The following is a 22,901-nucleotide window of genomic DNA, read 5'->3' as shown; positions in this document are numbered from 1 at the left end:
GCGGATTCCCGAGGCCGGGGGAGGTGGTGTGAAGAGGGAGGAGAAGAAGGAGGAGCGCGTGGAACCGAAGAAGGCAGGCAGAGGAGGAGCCGCCCGAGGGGACGCAGGGCGGGCAGAGTTGCTGAGAGGGGAGGTGGAGCTCGAGAGGGAAATGGAGGAGGAGCTGCGAGGGAGAGGGAGAGAAGGGAGAGGCGGAGCAAGGGGCGGGGGAGGGGGAAGCCTAGGCCCGGGGCAGAGGAGGAGCCTGGGAGGGAGAGTGAAAGAAGAGCATCAAGTAGGGGCGGGGCTAGCCTGGACGGGGCGTGGCGTGGGAACACCCCGCCCTCCCGACCCGGCTCTGTGGAGCGAAGATGGCCGGACCGGCCTGTGGAGTGGAGGAGCCGCTGCTATCGGTGGCCGCGGCCCCGGTTTTGGGACTGTGACTTCGCGCGTGGCAGCGACCTGGGCCATCGCAGAGGAGAGGACAGCGCAGCTAGCGGCTCACGAAGCCTGTCGGGTGCCGGTGCGCGGGCGCCCGGTGGAGGATGCGCCGGGTGCGGCGGGCGGCTCCCCGCAGCCGCCCCCGCGCCCCGGTCGCCCGGCCTTAGTGCTGGCGGAGGAGGCGGCGCGCGCGGGGCGGCCGGGCGGCGGCGGGGCCCGAGCCGTCATGCCTTGGTTGAGCGGCGGCCGGCGGCGACGGCGGGGACAGTCGCGGGAGGCCCAGCGAGAGCCACCGCCTCCTGCTCAGCCCCAACGGGAGCCGCCACCACCAGCGCCCCCCGTCGCGGTCCCCGCACCCTCGGTGCCCTCGGTACCGCCGCAGCCGCGGGCCCGTGAGAGCGCCGAGCTGCCGCTGCCCGCCGGCTGGGAGGAGGCGCGCGACTACGATGGCCGCGTCTTCTACATCGACCATAACACGCGCCAGACGTCATGGATTGATCCCCGCGACCGGTAAGTGGGCCAACGGGGGCTGTGGAAGTGGGCGAGGGTGACACTTTAGAGGATGTTCTGGCCAGACGTACAGCCCAGCGGGGAATAGACAGGAACGCTCTGGATGCCTCTGTCCCTGGGCCCCCAGATCAGGATAGGTGCTGAGATGGGGATCATCGGAGTGCCTCCATTCCCAAGACTGGACCTTGTCTGTACCCCCTTAGTCCTGTCTATGGTTGTAACAATTCCAACCTTTGGGCCCAGAGTCAGGATGGAGTACGGGAGGCTCCTGGTGTTGAGATGGGATTTGAGCTTCTTCTCCAGCTGCACATCCCTTCTCTCAGTACTCTGGCCCAGGATGGAGGTAACCGCTCTGGAGTCTCCAGAACGCGAAGCTCATATCGCCTTCTGGCCCCTTGTCGAGGGGTGGACACTGAATCGATTGCCTCACATTACCCTCTGGCCAGGGCCTGGGAGCTGGGCCCCTGGAATTTCCTCTCTGGAGTCTGACGGATGGCCCTCTTTTCCTTTTTCTGCGGTGTGGCCTCGCCCATCCATACCCTGGGCCTTGGGCGGCCCACCACCCCGGCTTTGGCGGAACAGGGATACCCAGCTCTTGGCAGATGCGAGATGCGCTGTCACCTTGGAACACACAAACGTGTGCGCCAGTTTTGAGAATGAGGGAGTGAGTTCCCTGCCTGGAGGGCTCAGTCTGGTTTTCATCCAAAGCCTGGTGCCAGACGGGCATTAAAAAAAAAGTATTCCCAACCCTTCTGGAGTCAGGAGAAGCTGTTCCTAAACTTTTTGGTGCTGTACTGCCTTTAAAATCAAGTGATTTAAAATTCTGTTTGAAATAGCCCTGTGTATTGTGGCCAGAATGGGATATGATTAGTCCCATATGCTTTTGGAATAAGTGAAAAACAAGAGTTGAATTTAAGTTTCCTTTTTGTGCAAGATATGCACAGGGCACAAAGTTGTCCCGTTCATGTAAATAAATCTGATCAAGTAAAAAACAGATTCTTCTAAAAGCACTGCCAGATTTTACTTAATGTCATGTATCTCCTCGTTCCATTGGATCAACTACTTTTGGAGAGATGTCGTGTGTGCACGCGCGTGCGTGTGCGTGCGTGCGTGTATGCGTGTGTGTGTGTGTGTGTGTGTGTGTGTGTGTGTGTGTGTGTGTAAATGGGAATTCTGTTGAAACCAAGTATTTCCACTGGTTATCTGATATCTTGTCCTCTCTGGAGCAAGTTCTCTCCACCCTGGCCTGGATGCCAAAAAGGAAATACTGTAGGCTTCCTAGTGATTTCAAGACTTGAAAAGGCTGCTTCCTCCCACCTACACAGGAAAGGCAGCCTGCATGGCACTGTCTTTGAAAATAAACTTTTGAGGAGGGAAACTGCTAGCTTTTTTTGAAGATTTCTATGGGTTTAGATGGAGCAAAACAAATCTAAACAATTGTGGTTCCTGAACATTCCCTCTAACCTTTGCAGACCTCTGGACACAGAAATTTACATAAATCCAATCTTAGTTTTGTGGGTTCAAAAATGCTTATTTTGAAAATCAGATGACATATAATTTTAACCAAATGTGAGAGCCACATCTGTTTGATCAAACCTTGGATGATTCTGAAATTGGTGGAACTGCTTGAAATGTGATGTTCTTTTGTGTCGTATTTTTATTAAAGTCCTAAATCACTAGAACATGAGCCAATTCAATCAGTATTTAAAGCAGGGCATGGTAGCACATGTCTTTAATCTCTTGGGAGGCTGAGGCAGGAGAATCAAGAGTTCCACGCAAGTCTGGGCTGCATAGCAAGGTTTGGCCTTGAAAAGGGGTGTTTTGCTTAGCAAAATCTAAGCCCTACTTTATGAGGATAATATAACAATTGTGGCTATTTTGCAAAAGAGATTTATAACAAAAACATAAGTGTGATCATTTTATTTTAATGGTATAGCCAGCAACATGAGTCCTACAGGAATCGTCTTCTAGGTTCTTTGTCTCTGTAGATTTTTCTTTCCACAAATCTGCTTTGCTCCTGAATAACATTTTTTGCCCCTTTCAGATATTACTTAGGTTACAGGTTTTTAAAAGTCCCCTTTCTAAGTGCTAAGTGTTGATTGAATGAACAAAAGTGGATATTTTGCATTTTTTGTAAAGTAAAAACATGTGTGTACTTTTCTGAGACATTGTTTTTATAGTGAGTGAAAATTCAGCTGGGGACAGCTTGAACTTCAGCTCCCATAATACCTTGCATGAAATATGTATGGAATGTTCAGCAAGCCACAAACATTTCAGTGGAGCCTGCTGAAGGGTGTGCTAGTCATTCTTCCTCTTTGAAAACACAAGGTTGCCAATTTTTATAGGTGACTAGGAATTCTTTAAGGCTGTAATTAACTTTTATTATATGAACAAGACTGCATATCAGAACACCATGTTTTCTCCATGTACACATCTGACAGGTTATGGATCTTGTTTCATTCAGAGGTCTAGAAAATGGTGTTTAAGAAACTTTCACCATATAGCTTCCAAACAGAAATTATAGGAGAAGCAAGGGAAAAAATTTTTAAAGAAAATAAAATTATAGAGGAATAAATAAATGTGGTAGGTGAAAACTGTTGTTGACTTTCAACATTATTTCATATGTAACAAAATTCTTAATAGCATCAAGTATACTGTTGTAAGCAGAATAACCGGGGGCCAGAGAATGTAAGTAAAATCTCTTCTAGAATGTTAAAGTAATTCCATTCAATGTTAAGTTTAATAACATTAGATATTTTCAGCTCAGCATATTGGTGAATTATTGTACCTCTAATTTTTTTAAAGTAATAGAGAGCATGCAATTTAGGGAAACATCTTTACAGATGTGGCTACACATGTCCATGAAAAAAAGTGTCTCTATTTTATAAACAGAATTTTTTTAGTTCTGTTGTGAACCATCCTTGTATTTGAATTCATTTTTTCATAGATTGGTACTGTTTATATGATTTTCATAGTCAGCTTAATGTTGTGAAATTATTTTGCTGTTTCTATGGCTTGAAGATCACCAAATAAGCCATTGTGATTTACATATATTCTGCATATACTACATAAACATTATGCTAACCACCTGACAGAAAGTTCTTTCTTCCTTTTATTTTTATTTATTTATTTTTTGAGACAAAGTTTTTCAGTGTAACATCCCTAGCTGTCCTGGAACTCACTCTGTACTGTAGACCAGGCTGATCTCCAACTCACAGAGATCTGTCTGCCTCACCTCTACCTCCCCAATGCTGGGATCAAGGGGATACACCACCACCACCCGGCTACTAGAAAATTCTTTCTTTCTTTTTTCGTTTTTTTTCCTTTTTGTTAATTTTTCGAGACAGGGTTTCTCTGTGTAACAGCCCTAGCTGTCCTTGGACTAGCTCTCGTAGACCAGACTGGCCTTGAACTCATAGAGATTTACCTACCTCTGCCTCCCTAGAGCTGGGATTAAAAGTGTGGGCCACCACCATCCAGCTCAGAAAGTTATTTCTTATAGAAAATAATTATAAATCTTATACTTAGAAAATATAGTATAAGGGTTATTTTTTGATTTTTAAAAAACAATTTAGTGCCTTTAACAGTTGTGTGTGTGTGTACTTCCTGCATAATTCTCTTGAATTACACTGTTCAAGGATTCAGTTGTTGAAACTGGCCATTCTGTTTCTTGTAGCCTAGTGGTAGTTTTACATTACTGGAAATGAAGAATGGTGGGCAAAATCACATTTGAGGGCCACAAGACAGCTTAGTGGTTAAAGGTGCCTAATGCCAAGCCTGATGACCTCAGCTACATCCCTACGACTCAGAAAGAACTGACTCCCCAAAGTTGTTCTCTGACCTCCACATGCACACTTTGGCATGTTCCCCTATCCAAATTAAAAATAAAACACTGTGAAATCATATTTGCGATCAGAGCTAAGTGTAAATAATGGTTGACTGCTACAATTATGTCATGGTATGAGAGTTGAGGGCCATTTGTTCACTAGATGGGGTTTGACCTGGTGCCACATGTAAGAATTTTGTGATTTATTAAAAGTCCCTTGAGCAGGCTTTTTCTTTTTCTTCTTCTTCTTCTTTTTTTTGAACAGGAAAAGGACACACAAAATTTATTATATGCTCAAGACATGGGAGTATTTGACTCCAACCTTTTGCCTTAAGGAGAAAACAATCTTGGTTCTGGTATTTGCTAAGTTGGAGCCTTCTATAACAGAGCCAGATAACATTGCTACCTTCTTGGAACCACTATTCAGTATTAATTAATAGGAGCTTGACTATATTTACCTCACAGAGTCTATTTCTGGGTTATGTGAACTGTCTAAGTTGAGCTTTCCGATAAACAACTTAATGATTTTTCCATTTTTCATTCTTTAAGATTATAGATAGTGTTTGTATGAACACGCGGGAGTTTCTGGCTTTAAAAGCCATCAGGGGTCAGCCCCTGGAAAGAATCTTCCTTTTGTATCCATTTAGATGTCAACTACCACTTTTCAATCTAATATCTTTCTTTTTCTTCCCTTCTCTTTTTTTTTCTCCAAGAAAAGTAAATGGAAAAGTCATTGATTTCCAAAAATAGCTCTCGGATGTTTAGAAGTCTCCAAGTTTCCTTCTCTTTCCTTTCACTCTGATTTGGGAAGTGGAAATAATGTGTATCACAGTCTCTGTTAGGTTCACTTCAGGAAACTGTGGGTCAAGTGACATGACAGGGTCACCTGGTAAGCCTGAGATAGGCCTTTTGGCTTCTTGCCCAGGGCCTTCTGCTGATGTTGTCTGCCTTTGCAAAACAAAAAAATCTGATGGAATATAAGTAAAGTTAAATTCTGTAGAAATCAATTGACTCATCTAAATCTAATAAAACAAGGAAATATTTATGAAGATTATTAACCTCTCTCATGCTGGGACTTTACGTGGAGACAGAACAAGGGTTTTTTGGGGGGTGGGGAGGGAGAAAGTAACAAACATAAAGCAAACAAAAGTTATAAATGTCATGGGAAATGCCATGATTAATTCAATTCCTTAGGTTTTAAATAACTTCCAAGAAAAGAACGGAGAGTTCTCTCTTTTTTTTAACTTACACTACTATTTATCTTATATATTTTCTTGAGAATTTCATAGATGTATATAATGTGTTTTGACCAGTTCTTTTGGTTCCTTTCCTTCTAATTCCTCTCACTTTTCTCTTACAATTTCATCTGTTCTCTCTCTTTTTAAACTCACTGAATCTACTTAGTGCTGCCTGTATTTACATAGGTATAGGATCATCATCTCCTGTGGTAGTCTTTCAGGAATTTTTATCTTTGGAGAAAACCTATTTTTTTCTACAGCCACCAGTTTCCATCTTGGGTGTGACTTCATGAGGCCCTTCCTTATCCATGCCAAGATTTTAACTAGCCTGATTTTGTGCAGGCCTTCCACAGGCAGTCACAGCTGCTGTTAGTTCAGGTGTGCAATGGCCCTGTGGCATTGTCATGTCTAGCAGTCTGTACCTTAACCAGTTGTGTGTGAAAGGAAGACCACTTGCTTGTCCGAGCTGCCCAGAACTGAAATAACCACACAGAAATTGTATTCATTAAAACACCTCTTGGCCCATTAGCTCTAACTTCTTATTGGCTAATTGTTACATCTTAATTTAACCTATTTCTATTAATCTGTTTATTGCCACGTAGCAGTGGCTTACCAGGTAAAATTCTCAGCATCTGTCTCCAGTGGATCCATGGCACCTCTCTGACTCCGCCCTTCTTTCTCCCAGCATTCCATGTTTCATGACTGGAGGGAGAAAAGTATTTAACAGTCTCACTCTGCTAGAAGAGCTCTCTTGAACACGGACTGGTTTTTATTCTTCTTCATCAACGTCTTGGAGCAAGATATTTAAGCGCTTATAGAACTGAGCAAGATAAAGAGGAGGCCCATGAAATTTTTCCTGGAGATGAGGAAGTGCTGAGTGTGATCCAAACAAATAAGAGAATGAACTAATATGACTGGCCCAGAAGTTGTATGTGAAGGCTTGGAGACTTGGGCCAGACCATTCCTATCTGAGATTGCCACAGTTTTGGGACCAGAAAAGCTAGGAACATTGTTCAAACTCCTCTCTTCACACTTGAGAGCCCAGCTAAGTGGTGTTTTCTGCCCATAGTTAGAAGGCCATGGGATCTCCTGACCCTTGACCTATTGCTTTTTCTAGCATGCAACTCATCCAGTCCACACCCATTTTAAGTATCCTATCTCTGTTCATTTATTTAACAGGGTATGTTGCATAGCTTTTCTCTCTTCAGCATTTTTCCAAGGTTCGGGACTCTAGCAAGTAATATCAGAAAGGGCCCTGCCTTTGTGAGGCAAATGCTATCCTTGCTTCACTTGTCTTTTTCAATAAGCCTCATGCAGGAAGTTTCTCTCCACTGGGATTCCATGCCTTTCCCCCCAACTTCTGGAGACAGAGCTCAGGGCCTTGTCAGTGCCAGACAAACACCCTGTCATTGAATCAAACCCCACACCCTGGCTCTGTGGGCATGGCAGACATATCATATACCTTTTATCATGTGCCAAGCATTTGCATGCATGCTTTCATCAGAAGCCAGTCATGGCTACATAAAGTATAGATGGACGCATGATGAAACTGAGGTCAATGGGAAGTTGACTCAGAGACCCCTTTCTTACAGCCAGTGAGGGACCATGTATTTGACCCTCCCCTGAGTAGGCTAAATTTTATGCTCTTTGTGCTGTTCTGGACCCTCTGGTTATTTTATTTTGCATTCTTTGTTGTTTGATGTTTATTCCCCTCTGTGGTATCATGACCTCTTAAAGACAGACACATTAATGCCTCATTCCCCGTTAATAAGTTACCCTCCATGACAAGATAGATTTTGCAGATACAGTTAAGGTAAGGATTCTGTGATAGGGAGATAATCATGCCTTATCTGGGTGGATCCAGTATCACAATGGGGGCTTACTGGGGGGAGCAGGAAGATGAGGATGAGAGAGGTGAGGATATGACAGTGAAAGCAGAGATTGAAGTCACATGGCCAGGAATCAAGAAATGCAGGCAACCTTCAGAAACTGGAAAGGGCAAATAGGAGAATGCTTTCCTGGAACCTGCAGAAAGAGCTTCAGCCCTGTAGACACTTTGACTCTAGCAGAATGAGCTGAACCTGTGAGATAAAATAGACTTGAGTTGGTTGAAGCCCCTTGGTTTTTAGCAGTTTCTCTTGGCATCAATAGATATAACTATCTTACTTCTACGCCTTGTATCCTAGGGAGAATGAAAGCACCAGGTCAGCTTGCTGCCTTTAGTACCAGCCTCCCATTTGTCACATGACAATGAAATAGATGCTATGCATTTTCCACTATTTTCTTGCAGTTCTTCTCTAGGATCCACCTTTCTTGTGGCTCAAGTTTTGTTTTTGTTGTTGTTGTATTTCGAGGCAGGGTTTCTTTGTAGCTTTGGAGCCTCCCTGGAACTTACTCTGTAGACCAGGCTAGTCTTGAACTCCCAGAGATCCGGCTGTCTCTCCCTCCCAAGTGCTGGGATTAAAGGCATGCACCACCACTGCCAGGCTGAGTGTGGAGCCTTATATCCTAAGTACTAAATCCTTTGCTGAGCTGATCAAGTAAGAATGGTGGGCAGGTTGGACATCTCACAGCAATAGAGACTATTGGAGGTTTTCTCAGGTGATGGTAGGCCTGCACTAGAGAGGAACAGTTTCATATTTCGATAAAGAACAAAAGTTACCCACAAGAATCTCAGAAACCTTGAACCAGTATATGAAACTTTGGGAATATATATTAGTTTGAATATTGCTCCATTCTGAGGGTAATCTCAACTGATAGGCATTTATGGTATATATATATATATATATATATATATATATATATATATATATATAGGCACAGAGGAAAATTAATGCATCCAGACTTCATTATTTGGAGCAACCTGGGGCTGTGATGGTTCCCTGTGTTGGATGTGAGTGTGTGTATGTGTGTATACCTGTGTGTGATATCTGCTGCCTAAGATGCTCCAAGCCATGGAATCCCTAGCTTCAGTGCACAGAAAAGCAGTGAGAGACTTGGTTCTGCCTTTGTTTAGGTCCGGAAGTGTAGAGCAAGCATATACATCTCAAAAGCATGCTTATGGGCCTGTGGTATCCCCAGTGTTTTTTATCTGGAAAATGCTCTGTGTCTTTAAATGGAAGGGATTCAGGGAATGAGTGGGAAGGAGATGAGAAGAATGTTAATGCAAAGAACAAGGTGTGCAGCCAGGCTATCTGTACCACCACCCCCAGGTGGCTAGTTATGCAGTGTTTGTGGGTGGACCACTGAGACAGACAGGACATCCTGAGCAGCTTCTAAGTACAAGCCTCATTCCTACCAGGTGAGAGAACTCATACCTGAAGCTTGGCCATGTGACTTTTCTGCGTTTCAAAACTCTTTTTCGGAGCTGGGGAGATGACCCAGTGATTAAAGAGTTTGCTCCTCTTCAGTGAACCTGAGTTCAGTGCCCAGCACTCACATCAGGCAGGTCACGCTGCCTGTAATTCCACATCCAGGGATTCCAACCGTCTCTCTGGCCACCAGATGTAACATACATACGCAGATACATATAAATAAAATTAAAAACTAAAGTAAATAAACTCTTTGTCTCATTATGTGGAGTTCACTCAATTTGCCTTTTAATTAGTATATCTATTGCTTAGTTTTAAAACTTTGAAATATAATTTACATACTATAAGATAATCCACTTTAAAGGGGTACAATTTAGCATCTTTGGTATGTTCATGAGGCTGTCAACCATCACTACTATCTAATTCTTTCCACCCCTCCTCATAGAAAGCACATGTTCATTAGCAGCTACTCCTTATCTTCCCTAAAGCCAGTCAACAACTAATCAGTTTTTCATGTATATCATCTCATAGATGTCTTATGTAGTTGTCCCTGGATAATTCTTTGTAATACTCCCGTGGATCTTTTTCAAAATGAAAAGTGAGGAATCGGAAATTGGGGGTTGAAGGAACTAAGAAAAAAATCAATTTTTTAAAATTATCTTTTTTTTAACTCATTCATATTTTATGTCCTCCATAAATGTTGAATGTAATCATGTATATGGGAACAAGTTTTACTGATTTGTAATGATCGTTCTACATTTCCTTATTTCTTTGAATTTTTCTCATAAATTCTAGCATACTCAAGAGGAATTCCTCCTTACAAAGATGTCAGTGCCTCTATTTTGTTAGAATGGCCTCTTCTTATCTTGACTCAGGATGGAATCCATCTGCAGTTCTTGATAAAATTCTAGTTGCTTTTAAACACTAAGTCTCAAATGGGGAGGCTCTTATCCTCTTCCACAGGACATCTAACAGTATTTGGAGACATTTTGACTGCTACAACAGGGGGATGACATGTAGTAGGTAGAGGCCAAGGAGGGTGGTGGGTATCCTACACAAAGGGCTGCCTGCAATGCATAAGATGTCTTCATAAGGCTGATGAGAAGCCAAGGACAATGGCACTGGGTTTTGATCCTACTGCATGAACTGGCTTTGTGGGAGCCTAGCCTGTTTGGATGCTCACCTTTTTTAGACCTGGATGGAGGGGGGAGGACCTTGGACTTCCCACAGGGCAGGGAACCCTGACTGCTCTTTGGACTAGAGAGGGAGGGGGAAAGGAATGGGGGAGGGGGAGAGTAGTGGGGGGGGAGAAGAATGGGGGAGGGGAAGGGAAATAGGAGGCAGGGAGGAGGCGGAAATTTTTTCAAAAAAAAAGATGTCCTCATAACAAAAGTGATCCAGCACAAAATATTAATAGTGCCCGACAGTGAATTAAACCTGACATTTGGCATAAGAGTCTACAGTTGGTTGACACAGAATTCTGGTTGATCTTAGATATGAGGTATGGGGCAGGAATGGTTGAAGAGAAGGCCTTCTCCATAAGGTGACATGGAGCTAAATAATGCCCTGTAGGGATTAAGCAGCTGTACTGCTGCCATTGTGCTAGAAAGGAGCTGGTTGTGACTGGGGAAAATGAAAGACTGTCCCTTGCTAACATCCCTTGCTAAGGTGTGTGGATAGATGAATTACACCTCTGGGCTATCTACCCCCAGTACTTTTTCCCACATAAAATTATACATGTCTTCTTATCTTTTAAGTCAGTTAAACTTGAGTTTCTGGGTTTTTTTTTTCCTGTTACTTTTCTTATTGATGTTTATTGAGCTCTATATTTTTCTCTGCTCCCCTCCCTGCCTCTCCCCTCCCCCTTTCAATCCTCCCTGAAGGTCCCCATGCTCCCAATTTACTCAGAAGATCTTGTCTTTTTCTACTTCCTATGTAGATTAGATCTATGTAAGTCTCTCTTAGTGTCCTCATTGTTGTCTAAGTTCTCTGGAATTGTGAATTGTAGGCTGGTTTTCTTTGCTTTGTGTTTAAAAACCACTTATGAGAGAGTACATGTGATAATTGTCTTTCTGGGTCTGGGTTACCTCACTCAAAATCCATTTTCCTGCAAAATTCAAGATGTTATTTTTTTCTGCTGTGTAGTACTCCATTGTGTAAATGTACCACATTTTCCTTATCCATTCTTTGGTCGAGGGACATTTAGGTTGTTTCTAGGTTCTGGCTATGACAAACAATGCTGCTGCTGTGAACATAGTTGAGCGCATGTCCTTGTGGCACGATTGAGCATCCTTTGGATATATACCCAAAAGTGGTATTACTGGGTCTTGAGGAAGGTTGTTTCCTAATTTTCTGAGAAATCACCACACTGACATCCAAAGGGGCTGTACCAGCTTGCATTCCCACCAGCAATGCAGAAAGAAGTGTTTCCTTTTCCCCACAACCTCTCCAGCATAAGTTGTCCTCAGTGTTTTTGATCTTGGCCATTCTTACAGGTATAAGATGGAATCTCTGAGTTATTTTCATTTGCATTTCTCTGATGACTAAGGATGTTGAACATTTCCTTACGTGTCTTTCAGCCATTTTAGATTCCTCTGTTGAGAGTTCTCTGTTTAGGACTCTACTCCATTTTTTAAAACTTGGATTATGTGTTATTTTGATGACCAGTTTCTTGAGTTCTTTATATTGGAGAATAGACCTCTGTCTTATATGGGGGTTAGTGAAGATCTTTTCCTATTCTGTAGGTTGCCATTTTGTGTTGTTGACTGTGTTCTTTGCTTTACAGAAGCTTTGCAGTTTCAGGAGGTCCCACTTATTAATTGTTTCTCTCAGTGTCTGTGCTACTGGGGTTATATTTAGAAAGTGGTCTCCTGTGCCAGTACGTTCAAGTGTACTTCGCACTTTCTCTTCTATGAGGTTCAGTGTGGCTGGCTTTATGTTGAGGTCTTTGATCCATTTGGACTTGAGTTTGGTACATTTTCCTAGATGTTGATATCCACTTATGCCAGCACCATTTGTTAAATATGTTTTCTTTTTTCCATTTGATATTTTTTGCTTCTTTTTCAAAAATCAGATGTTTGAAGGTGTGTGGATTAATATCCAGGTCTTCTATTCAGTTTCATTGGTCCTCCTGTCTGTTCTTATGCCAATATCAGGCTGTTTTCAGTACTGTAGCTCTGTAGTAGAGTTTGAAGTCAGGGATTGTGATGCCTCCAAGAGTTCTTTTGTTGTACAGGATTGTTTTGACTATCCTGGGTTTTTTGCTTTTCCATATGAAATTGAGTATTATTCTTTGAGGTCTGTGAAGGATTTTTCTGGGCATTGCATTGAATCTGTAGATTGCTTTTGGTAAGATTGCCATTTTTACTATACTAATTCTGCCTACCCAAAAGCGTGGGAGATATTTCCACTTTCTGGTGTCTTCTTCAATTTCTTTCTTGAGTTTCTGTTTTTTTCCCAGCCCACAAAGGTATATTCATTTACTTTTTTTCTACCCAGTGTCACTTGTAGTTTTCATCATGGCATTTACTTTTTTTAATTTTAATTTTTATAGTTTGTTTTTCAAGTTTTCTTTGTGTAGGTCTGGCTGTCCTGGAACTAGCTCTGTATTCCAGGCTGGTCTCTGCCTCCTGAGTGCTGGAATTAAAGGTGTGTGCCACTACTGCCCAGTGTCATCTTGGCATTCCTATAAGCTGTCACTAACACATATACTGTCACTTATCTCCCTTATTTTTAACTGTTTTAGTTGCCTGTGATATTTACAGTAAAGTACTCTTATTGTATAATGTTCCTGTGTACCCCTTCCTTCCTTCCTTTTTTTCCTTCTTTCCTTCCTTCCTCTTTTCTTTCTTTTTCTTTTTTGCTTCATGTTTGACTTAGAAGGAAGATGATGTTTTTAAATGTAGGGTTAAAATAATGCCTTTCAGCTTATTTGTTTTAAAACACTCTATTTTGGAATATTTTAGAGTTATTGAAGAGCTGTAAAATTTGTTAACTTTTAATATTATTATAGTAGCTTTGCTGAAACTGAGAAGTTAATCTTGATTCAGATTACTGATAGGCAAACTTTAGACATTTGGATTTCACCAGTATTTCTACCAATGTTTCTTTTCTATGCCAATGACTTTTTAGAACCAAACAGTCTTGCTTTGAAGCTTCATGTATTTTTGGAATCATGGAACTTGGGAAATCAGATGTGATGGGGGTGATTCTGTGTTCTGATAAAGGTGTCAGCATCTGGAAGCTTTCATATACTTTTAGGAAGATCACAGACATCTGCAAGTCAAAATGTAGCTCCTAAAATAATGGAGATTTGGTTTGAAATAGTAAAATTTCCCTAGGAATCTTTGCCACCTACCCTGTTGCTGAATGAGTATATGCTCCTGTATTTGACCATCATAATCCTAGGTATATCACAAAAGATTCATTCCACAGTGAGTCACAGAAAACTCTACAGGCTTTCCCAATACAGCTTGAACTAGTGGCGTATAGTCCCAAGTACAGGATGGTTTTTACATGAAAAGGGAAATTATTGGGCAAACTTCAGAAACAAGATGCTTAGTGAAACAATGAGACAAAGACACCAGATTGTATGTTCTGATTACTACTGTGTCCAGAAACTATAAATTTGTAAAGGTAGAAAACGGATTAGTGATGTCTGGGTCTAGAAGTGAGAAGAGATGGTATTGGCAAAAAGGCAAGAAATATCTTACTGAATAATGTCCTAAAATTGAAATATGTGTCATACAATTCATTAAATTTACTAAAATCCTGGAATTGTACACATGATAAGAAGAGTTTATTGTATGATGGGTATAGCTAATAAAGTTTGTACAAGCAATTTTTAAGGGAAAATCTTTAAAATTCAGATAGCTACCTTGACTTTGTAGTTGGAGAGATCAGACTATGTAGATTAGACTTGGCAACCTCTTACCATGCAAAAGGATTTGGGGGCTTCTCAAAATGTCCTTACAATTGTTAGGGCAAGGTGCCAAGAAGTCGCATGTTACTATTGCTTAGGAGCTTTGCCAACTGTAAGAGGAGAACAATACTATACAACAGCCTGGTAATAATTACAGAGGCAGCTAACTTTTTCACTCAGAGTCATTGGTCATGTGGGATGACTCGCTCATATTTCTGATTGTTTTAGGAAAGTTGAAGTATTATCTGGTTATATGACAAGATTGGGATAAAAGAGAACCAATGTGACATTTAGGTCTTTAAATATCAGCATTCTGATTTTGAATGAACCTCTGAAAATTGTATTCCACACTTTTTGTATTTTAATTAGCATTTGAACAGGTGACCAGAAGCAGGGTGGACACTAACTAACCATACACTGTATCACTAACTGTGTGGACTGATTGATTGCAGATAAGGGACAGCCTAGATGTACTTCTGGCTCTGCTATTTGCTGTGAACTTTCTGATACTCTTCTCTAAAATTTAGTGGAGATATTTGTTTGCTAGGTGCTTTTGAAGATTCAGCAAGATGGTTTATACACTTAGGTCAGTGTCTACTGTATAACAAGTTCTACATTTTATTTCTTTTTATTGTTTTTTTGTTTATGTGTGTGGGGTATTCTCATGGATGTGTAGGTGCACATATGTATGTGGAAAGTCAAGGAACAATCTTGGGGGAGACCTTTCTCAGGTGCTGCCAACCAATATTTATATCTATCTAAATATTTTATATCTTATATATCTGTCTACATATTTTATATCATATATATCTACATATATATCATATATATATATATGTGTGTGTGTATGATAGAGACTTTCACTGGTCTAATGTTCATCAAATGGATTAGACTGATTGAATTGTAAGCTCCAGAAATCTGTCTGATTACATGTACAAGCCACTATATATTTCTTTTTTATGTGGATTCTAAGGATTGATATCAGGTTTTCTTGTTTGCAAAGTAAGTCTTTACCAACTGAGCTATCACCCTAGCCATTTTTTTAAGAATAGAATTTGCTGCAAGGTTAAGATCTTCGAGTGCATCACATCAGTACTTTAGGTATATGCTTAGTTGTACACACAGTAGACCTTACTTTTGGGGTGAAATAAAATTTTCCAATGAAATAAAATTTTCCAATAAAGTCTTTGCTGTTGGATCTTTGAAGGAAACTGTCAAAGAGTGTAGAGAGAGGAGGTAGAGGCGCCTTGTCCATATGCATGTCCTAGAAAATCCTTGTTCATGTGGTGCTTAATGTGCTTGGTAGGAGAAGGGGAATTTAGGTTCGGCAGGGTTAGAGAGAATCAGTGGAAAGCAATGAAGAGTTAACTTCACTGTATATTTAGGTATTTTCCTAGCAATATGTGCCTAAAGCTGTAAAATATCTTCACCCTTAGATTCACAAATTCCATTTAAAGTGGTGGTTCTCAGCCAGGGATAATTTTTGCCTTCCAGGGGACATTTGGCAATGATGGAAGACATTTTTGGCTGTCACAACATGGTGGTGGGTGGGGGTAGTGTGGCCTAAGGTCATATAGTGGGTTGGAAGCCAGTAACATTGCTCAGCACCATACCAAGCCCAAGATGGCCTCTCATGACGAACAATAAGCCATCTCTTGTGTTTACAAAGTTGAGACCAAGTGGTCCTACCTGTCCCTATGGACAAGTAGTGTAGTGATCACAAAGACAATAGTGAATATGTTAGTATTTTCTAAAGTGAAAATTCTTCTTGAGGAAGTTTGATTGAGTGTGATACATATAGGTAGTCTTTTTGAGGAAATTATCAGGAGAAACCTCTCTGGATTCAGGCTGTGGCCTTATAGCTAATCCCTGAAGATGGTCAGAAAGGGTCCTCTCATCTGGGTAAAGAGCTTTATAGGGAGAAAAAAAACTCACAGAGACTTAAGTGATGAACAACGATCCAGTTGGAAAGTGATATTTGTAGTTTCTATTGACAGGGACTCTGGGTTTGATTCAAAATAGGCTAGGAAGCCATTCTACTTGAAAGAGTTAACATGTCACTGTTGTAGGAGACTAGGGCAGTAGCTGAGGCATGGGGAACTAGTTAGGAGGTAATAGTTTTCCTTAGAGTCAGGCAGTGATGGATGAGGGCAAAGACAAATGTTCTCAGACATAGATGTGTGTGATTTCTTAAGACTCTGGATGCTGTGCTTTGGTCATATGTGTAATTCACCCTTATTGAGACCTTCTCTCAGACTCCCTGTTAGCTTGGGCAACAGCATATAACGCCCAAATGGACATTCAGTCGTAACAGTTGGATCAACAGAGAGGAGCTTACTTTTCTATATTGTCTGCAACTCTGCTGCTGTTACAAGGAATTTTGTGTGAAAGAAAATGCCGGGCAGTGTATACATTCTGTTCTTACAATTTTACTACATTCGTAAGAGGTAATACATTAAAGATACATTAACGATTGCATCGATTGAAGAGAGCCATGCACTTTATGAAAGCCCATGTGTTGTAAATAATTGTGCTTAGAAAGTTATTATTATTATTATTACTTAAAAGTGGTGATTATTTGCTAATTCGTAGAGTGATTAAGAACTTGAAATGACAGGGCTTGAGTCTATGGTTATCACCTCCCAAAAGTGTGTTACATTGACACTGACATTTCTTCAGCACCATGGTCTTGTTTTATTTGCTATACATACACTTATTCAAAAGGCATTTGAGATAAATCATTCTGTGATTGATCTGATCCAGGTTAACCTAAGATTGCCATCTTGTTAATCTCAGTATTAAAAGCCAAGACACCAGAAACCAATCTTCCCTCCTCCACAGCCCATATCATAAACCTCCAAAATGTCACCATGTACATGGCATATTGACAAAAATGTCAAGGATTACCAAGAATAGCTTCTTGCATTCATATGCAGTTACAAGAGAATGACAGAGTAGCTTTCGAATTCAAGTGCCACTGCAGTGGCCTCAACCAACAGTTCTTGTTTGAATAACTTCCAACGTTCATCATCTCTGCCTTGGGGGTTTTAGAAATACGTCATACCTTGAATTTTAAAATATGAACACATGTACTTCTTATGCTCCTGGAGTTATTTTTTTATTTTTTATTTTTGCTTCTAGAGTTGTTAATGGAATTATTTTTGTTGTTCTATTTATCACCCATTTGCCCTTTAAAATGTAGATATCTATAATGTTTTCCATAAACTGGTGACTGATTTTTTTTCTTGAGTCGTTGTCGGTGTCCCTGTTCATAAGCTTGTGCCAGCTCCATCCATATTAGATGTACTACAAAATCTCTATTTCCTTCTTTTCTCTTGTCACTTAGAGATACATAGTTCTTTCTTCTCATCTATTTAGGAATGGTTACTGACCTCTCTCTCACTGTTTGCAGGGGACCTCATCCCTTTTGTGTACCAGTGAAAATAACAACTTAAGGTTTCATTTCAGCATTCAGGGACCAGTGTTTCTTTCTGTCTCATTTTTGAGTTCTAAAGCCCTTGTAGATGAACCTAAAGCAGGTGGTGGGAAGCAGGAGTTAAGCTGTTTTTTCCCTCTATCTTTATGTCCCATGAGATCAGTTTGGAGAAGAATCCTTGGCAAGATTGTAGCTTGGATCTTCAGGTCATCTGTCAATGATGGGATCTTCACTGATCACTTTACAGAGGCAATGAATGTGCCTCTGTGCCTTTTATGTATTTTCTGTGGTCTTTTTAGGACTCACTGGTGTTGAGTTGCTTTTCCCTTTCATCTCAAATTAATGAAGGTGATGAAGGGACTTCATCATAATCCAAACTGCTAAAATAAATGGGAATCAGGAAATTTTCCATGAAGCAAGCCCATGACATAATGGCACCTCAAGTGTATGAGTTACTAAAATTGGTTTTGTTGAAGTTGTTTCCTAGCAATGTTTTCAAAAGTTTGTAAGAAAGAATAATATATATGCATACATATATACATATATAAAATGTATACATACATACAGAGAGAGAGAGAGAGAGAGAGAGAGAGAGAGAGAGAGAGAGAGAGAATGAATGTGTGTTTGTGTGCATGGATATTTTCCCTACAAAATTGTGAATCTACATTAAAATTAAATTCTTCTAATAATTAGTGTCAGTTTTTTTATGAAACTAATGTTCTTAAGTTCTTTATTCCTCTCACACCACTTGCTTTAAAAATACAGATGAAATAGAAATATAACATTTGATTCGGTGACATGCTGTCATCATCTGCAAAGTTCATGCTTGAAAAGCATGCACTCAGGTTATCAAAAAATAAATATTAATGGTTTTAGTAAATTTTCATTTTGTGTTAGGCCACATTCATAACTGTCCTTAGTTGCATGTGACCTGTGGGCTGCGGGTTGGACATACCTGGTATTAGACCATGACTCTTTTAGTAAATAGGTTTTATATTTACTGAAACAAAGGGCCAAATCAGAATCAGAAAAGAAGATGCTAGAGAAAGGTGTCATTTGTATCATGGTCAATAAAAGGACAAATGAATAAATCTAATGATTCCCTCATAGTAACTACTCCAGTGAAATTGTTTAATTAAATGGTATCACATTCATAGACCTCTGATTTAACACCAAATTTCTGAAATACCTGCAAAAAAGTATCCACCATGAAGACAATTGCAACATCATAAACTTGAAGTCTATTTTTATGGCGGGCCTTGTTCCTCATATTCTCTGCAGGAATCACAGTCCCAAAGTGTCTGGATAGCAGTCCTGTGGGCCTTCTATCCAGTGACATATATAACCACTGGTGTTTGGGGAAGCTCCTAATTGCATCCATCTTTTTTTTTTTCTGTTGATTTGGTTGTGGACGCAACTAGAGGCTGGTTAGTTCTGCAAAGGGCCCATTAATGTTTGAACTTGTTTAGCACTTACAGCAAGTAAGCTGATTCTTGACAAGGGCTCTCTAGTTCATTTGTAATGCATTCTATTTTTCTGTCTGGTTATATGAACATCCAGCATCTTTACCGGCTACTTTTAAATCCTAGCTGCAAGTACAATTAACCTGGGGGGCTTTATAATAATTATATATTTATACTTACACATGCACACATGCATGCACACACAGTCTCTTTCCAGAAGATTCTAACCAATAGGCCCTAGGACACTACTGATATTCATTATCCCTCCTCCCACACATAAAAATATTCAGGCTAAAAATTAAAATAAAAATTAAACAACATTAATCACTAACACTTTAAACTGTATAATTCAATAACATTCAGTATGTGTACAGTGTTGCACAACTATCACCTTTATCTTGTTCCAAGACATTTTTATCAGCCTCAAAGAAAACCTTGTTCCTATTAAGTAGTTGCTCTTCATTCCTCCTAACCTCCAGCCCTAGACAACTACTAATCTGCTTCATGTATTTGTGAATTGGTCTAGTCTGCCCTTCTCATGTGACTAGAACAGAGTATGTGTCCTTTTACTTTACCACTTTTACTTAGCATAATGATTTCAAGATTCATCTGATGTAACCTATGTCAATACATCATTTGCTTTTATAGCTGAGTAATATTCCATTATATGGATAGGTCATACTTTGTTTATCCATTCATCTCTTGATGGGCACTGGGGGTATTTCCACATGCTGAATACTGCTGATATGAACATGCTTGTGTAAGTCTTTGGATATGGAACACTTGACCTTGGAAACTGTAAATGTTGGCACTTGTTAAGGAAGAACAACTGTGGAACAGCTATAAATGTCATTGTATTATTTCTTTGAAGCAGAGGTGAGAAATGGGGATCAGGATACAAGTTTGGTGTTCTATTGACCACAAAAACATTTATATTTTTATCGAGCATCTAGTTTCCTGTTCCCAACTTCCTTCATGCTTTGTCTGAGTCCCTCCCACAGGGTGAGTGTGGTGAGTGTGTTGGGCAGTGGGTTTTTTTTTTTATTTGTTTGTTCCCCGGTAGAGCCGAATTCCTTGAGGTTACCTCCTGGCACTGAAGATCTCAAATAGCTTTTCTTCAGTGAATATTTAAGCAAATGCATAGCACTTTGCAGTCTTCATGGAGCTTTTGCTAGGGTGGGGTCCTCTAGTGCTCTCATCCTTAGCCAAGGTGACATGCCTGAGGCTTATGAGCATCATTTATCCCAAACTTACTGCACGCCTCACCTGGCAAGTGTTCTTGGTACGTGCTATTAGGCTGCCCAGACTATTCCCCAGGAAGGCTTTCCCTTCTCTATGTTCAGCTTGCAGGGGTCATTGCACATTAAGGTACCCACCTGGGTTGACTCACAGCAGTTGGCCAGATGTAATATGTTACAGAGTTGTGGGGCCTGTGGTAAGAGTGAATGGATGACCCTAGTCATAATTTGCCCCTTTTCTTCTTTAGCGACTATTACCAATGTGTACCGGCTCTTCATTTTTTAGGATTTTATTTCAGAAATGAAATCTTCTGATTTTAACTGCTAACAGCCCACTGTATCAATGGCAGAGCATCCCCAGGGACAACCCAGAAAGCCAGAGAGAACAAGTCTATAGGTGGAAGTGGCCTAGGCACCTCTGGAGTCATGTGATTCTAGCTTTTACCATCTAGCAAAAGTGCTCATAGGTAGAGAGAAAGCAGAACTCAGAATTCATCTATAGCCCACTTGCCCCCCAGGGATTGCAACAAGGGGAGGCCATGGTGGATTCTGTGTGAACTCCTTTTATTTTTCCGTGTACACCACCTACAACAGCTACAGCTAAATTTGGGGGGTCTTACCTCAATCCCCACCCCTGGAAACAAAGGAACAAAAATGTAATCATTTATCAAGTAATTTCTCCCTAACAATCTCGTAAAAGTACTCTTACATTATTACAGTGTCTTGTTAAACATCCTTTAAAAGTTATTGCACTGGGGATGTATCTCAGTATATAGAACACTTGCCTAGTATGCCAGTACAGCATAAAACTAGGTATGGTGGTAATCTCAGTACTAGAGGAATGGAGACAGGAAGATCAGAATTTAAGATCAGGACATTATCAATTTGATAGTGTGCCTGAGACCAGCCTGGGTTACTTGAGACTCTGTCTTAAAAAAGGAGAAGAAAGGAAAGAAAATCCCAGGTATGTTTTACAATGATGCAAATTGTGTTTTGATTATTTTTCCATCCATAACAAACCCCCATGGAGCTAGTATTCAATGAAAAACATTTTGGTGGGGGGGTGATTTCAAGACAAGATTTCTCTGTTTAACAGCTAGTGTCCTGGAACTCACTTTGTAGACAAGATTGAACTCACAAAGATCCTCATTCCTCTGCCTCCCAAATGCTGGGATTAAAGGTGTGTATCACCACTACCTGGCAACTTTTTTTTTAAGACAGGGTCTTGAGATCATCTAGCCCCCAGCCTTTGAAGTGCTAGAATTCAAGTTGTGTATCACCAAGCCCAGATAATGAATGAATGAATGATATGCATGTAACAATTCGTTGGATCATATCCTTAGCATTAGACATTTAGCTTGCTTCTTTCTTTTTTTTTCTGGCTGTTTTAAATAGAATTTTGTTGCAGCCGTTTTACACACACACACACACACACACACCCCTATATATTTTTTTGAGACAAAATTTCTCTATGTAGTCCCGGCTGCGCTGGTACTTGTTCCGAAGACAAGGCTGGTCTCGAATTCAGAGATTCTTCTGCTTCTGCCTCTGGAGTGCTGGGATTAAAGGTATACACCATCACTACCCAGCTGCACATTTTTAAACTTATACATTGTTAGCTATTTTTATAGATAGTACTATAGGCATTTGCAGCCGCAACATTCTCTGTGATGAAGAACATTCGGATATTTAGCAGCATTCGTTATCTCTACTCATAAGATACTGGAAACACTGCCTGATCTGTTCTTATGGTAACTGAAAATAAGTCTCCAGAAATTGTCAAGTGTCCGTTGAGAAGAATAATGGCTCCTGAGTGAAATGACTGTACTGGTGTGATTAGTGAAGTGAAAGGTACCAACCGGTGTCTTAATTTTAGACCTTGACCTGTTTCTCACTGCCTCTATTTACCCCCCTATTTTGCACGCCTCCTCTGAAAACTTGGGATCTTCCATTTACCTTGTCTTCCATTACAGAATGCTTCTGGATTAGGGTCTCCAAAAGCAGGTGTTTCTTTTCTCATAATCCTGGAAGCCAGAATGCCTACATCATATTCTGGCACAGTTTGTTTCTTGTATGGACACTTTTTATTTCCTTGTGAAAATAAAGTTACATTCTTACTGTGTCCTAACAAAACAAAGAAAGCAAGCTCTGATTTCTCTTCATCTTTTTTGAGACACTATCTCACTCTGTTGCCCAGGCTGGCTTTGAGCTCGAGATCTTATTGGTACTACCTGTAGTCTTGTCATAATCTTATAGGGACATTTGCCCTACAAAATTGGGTACTGTGTCCTTCCTTATGAAAATATTTAATTTTTATTACCTTTTCAGAGGCACTATTTCCAAATACTGTCATTTTCCAGATTACAACTTTAATATGAACTTTATATGGTGCATAATCTAGTTCATGGTATTCTGGCCTTGGCCCCTCAAAATTCATGTCCTTCTTACAATTTGTTTTCCCATTTTAGCAGCCCCAAAGTATAAATTCATTCCAACATTAACTCAGACATCTGATGCCCAAAGAGTCTTCTACATAGC

At 40.6% G+C, this 22,901-nt stretch overlaps 1 protein-coding gene across 1 annotated transcript in view; it reads left to right on the top strand.

The window, feature by feature from the left end:
* Positions 1-321: 321 nt before the first annotated feature.
* The window catches only part of Wwc3 (WWC family member 3), a 107,541-nt gene continuing 84,961 nt past the window's right edge, over positions 322-22,901 (top strand). The window contains exon 1 of the mRNA XM_075956678.1: positions 322-930. Coding sequence (XP_075812793.1) covers positions 647-930 — 284 coding nt within the window. The 5' untranslated portion in view covers positions 322-646. The remainder of the gene's footprint in view (positions 931-22,901) is intronic.

Source organism: Microtus pennsylvanicus, chromosome X (assembly GCF_037038515.1).
Source record: "Microtus pennsylvanicus isolate mMicPen1 chromosome X, mMicPen1.hap1, whole genome shotgun sequence".
Taxonomy (NCBI): domain Eukaryota; kingdom Metazoa; phylum Chordata; class Mammalia; order Rodentia; family Cricetidae; genus Microtus; species Microtus pennsylvanicus.
The sequence above is the reverse complement of the archived record's forward strand: the minus strand, read 5'-3'. Positions and strand labels throughout refer to the sequence as shown.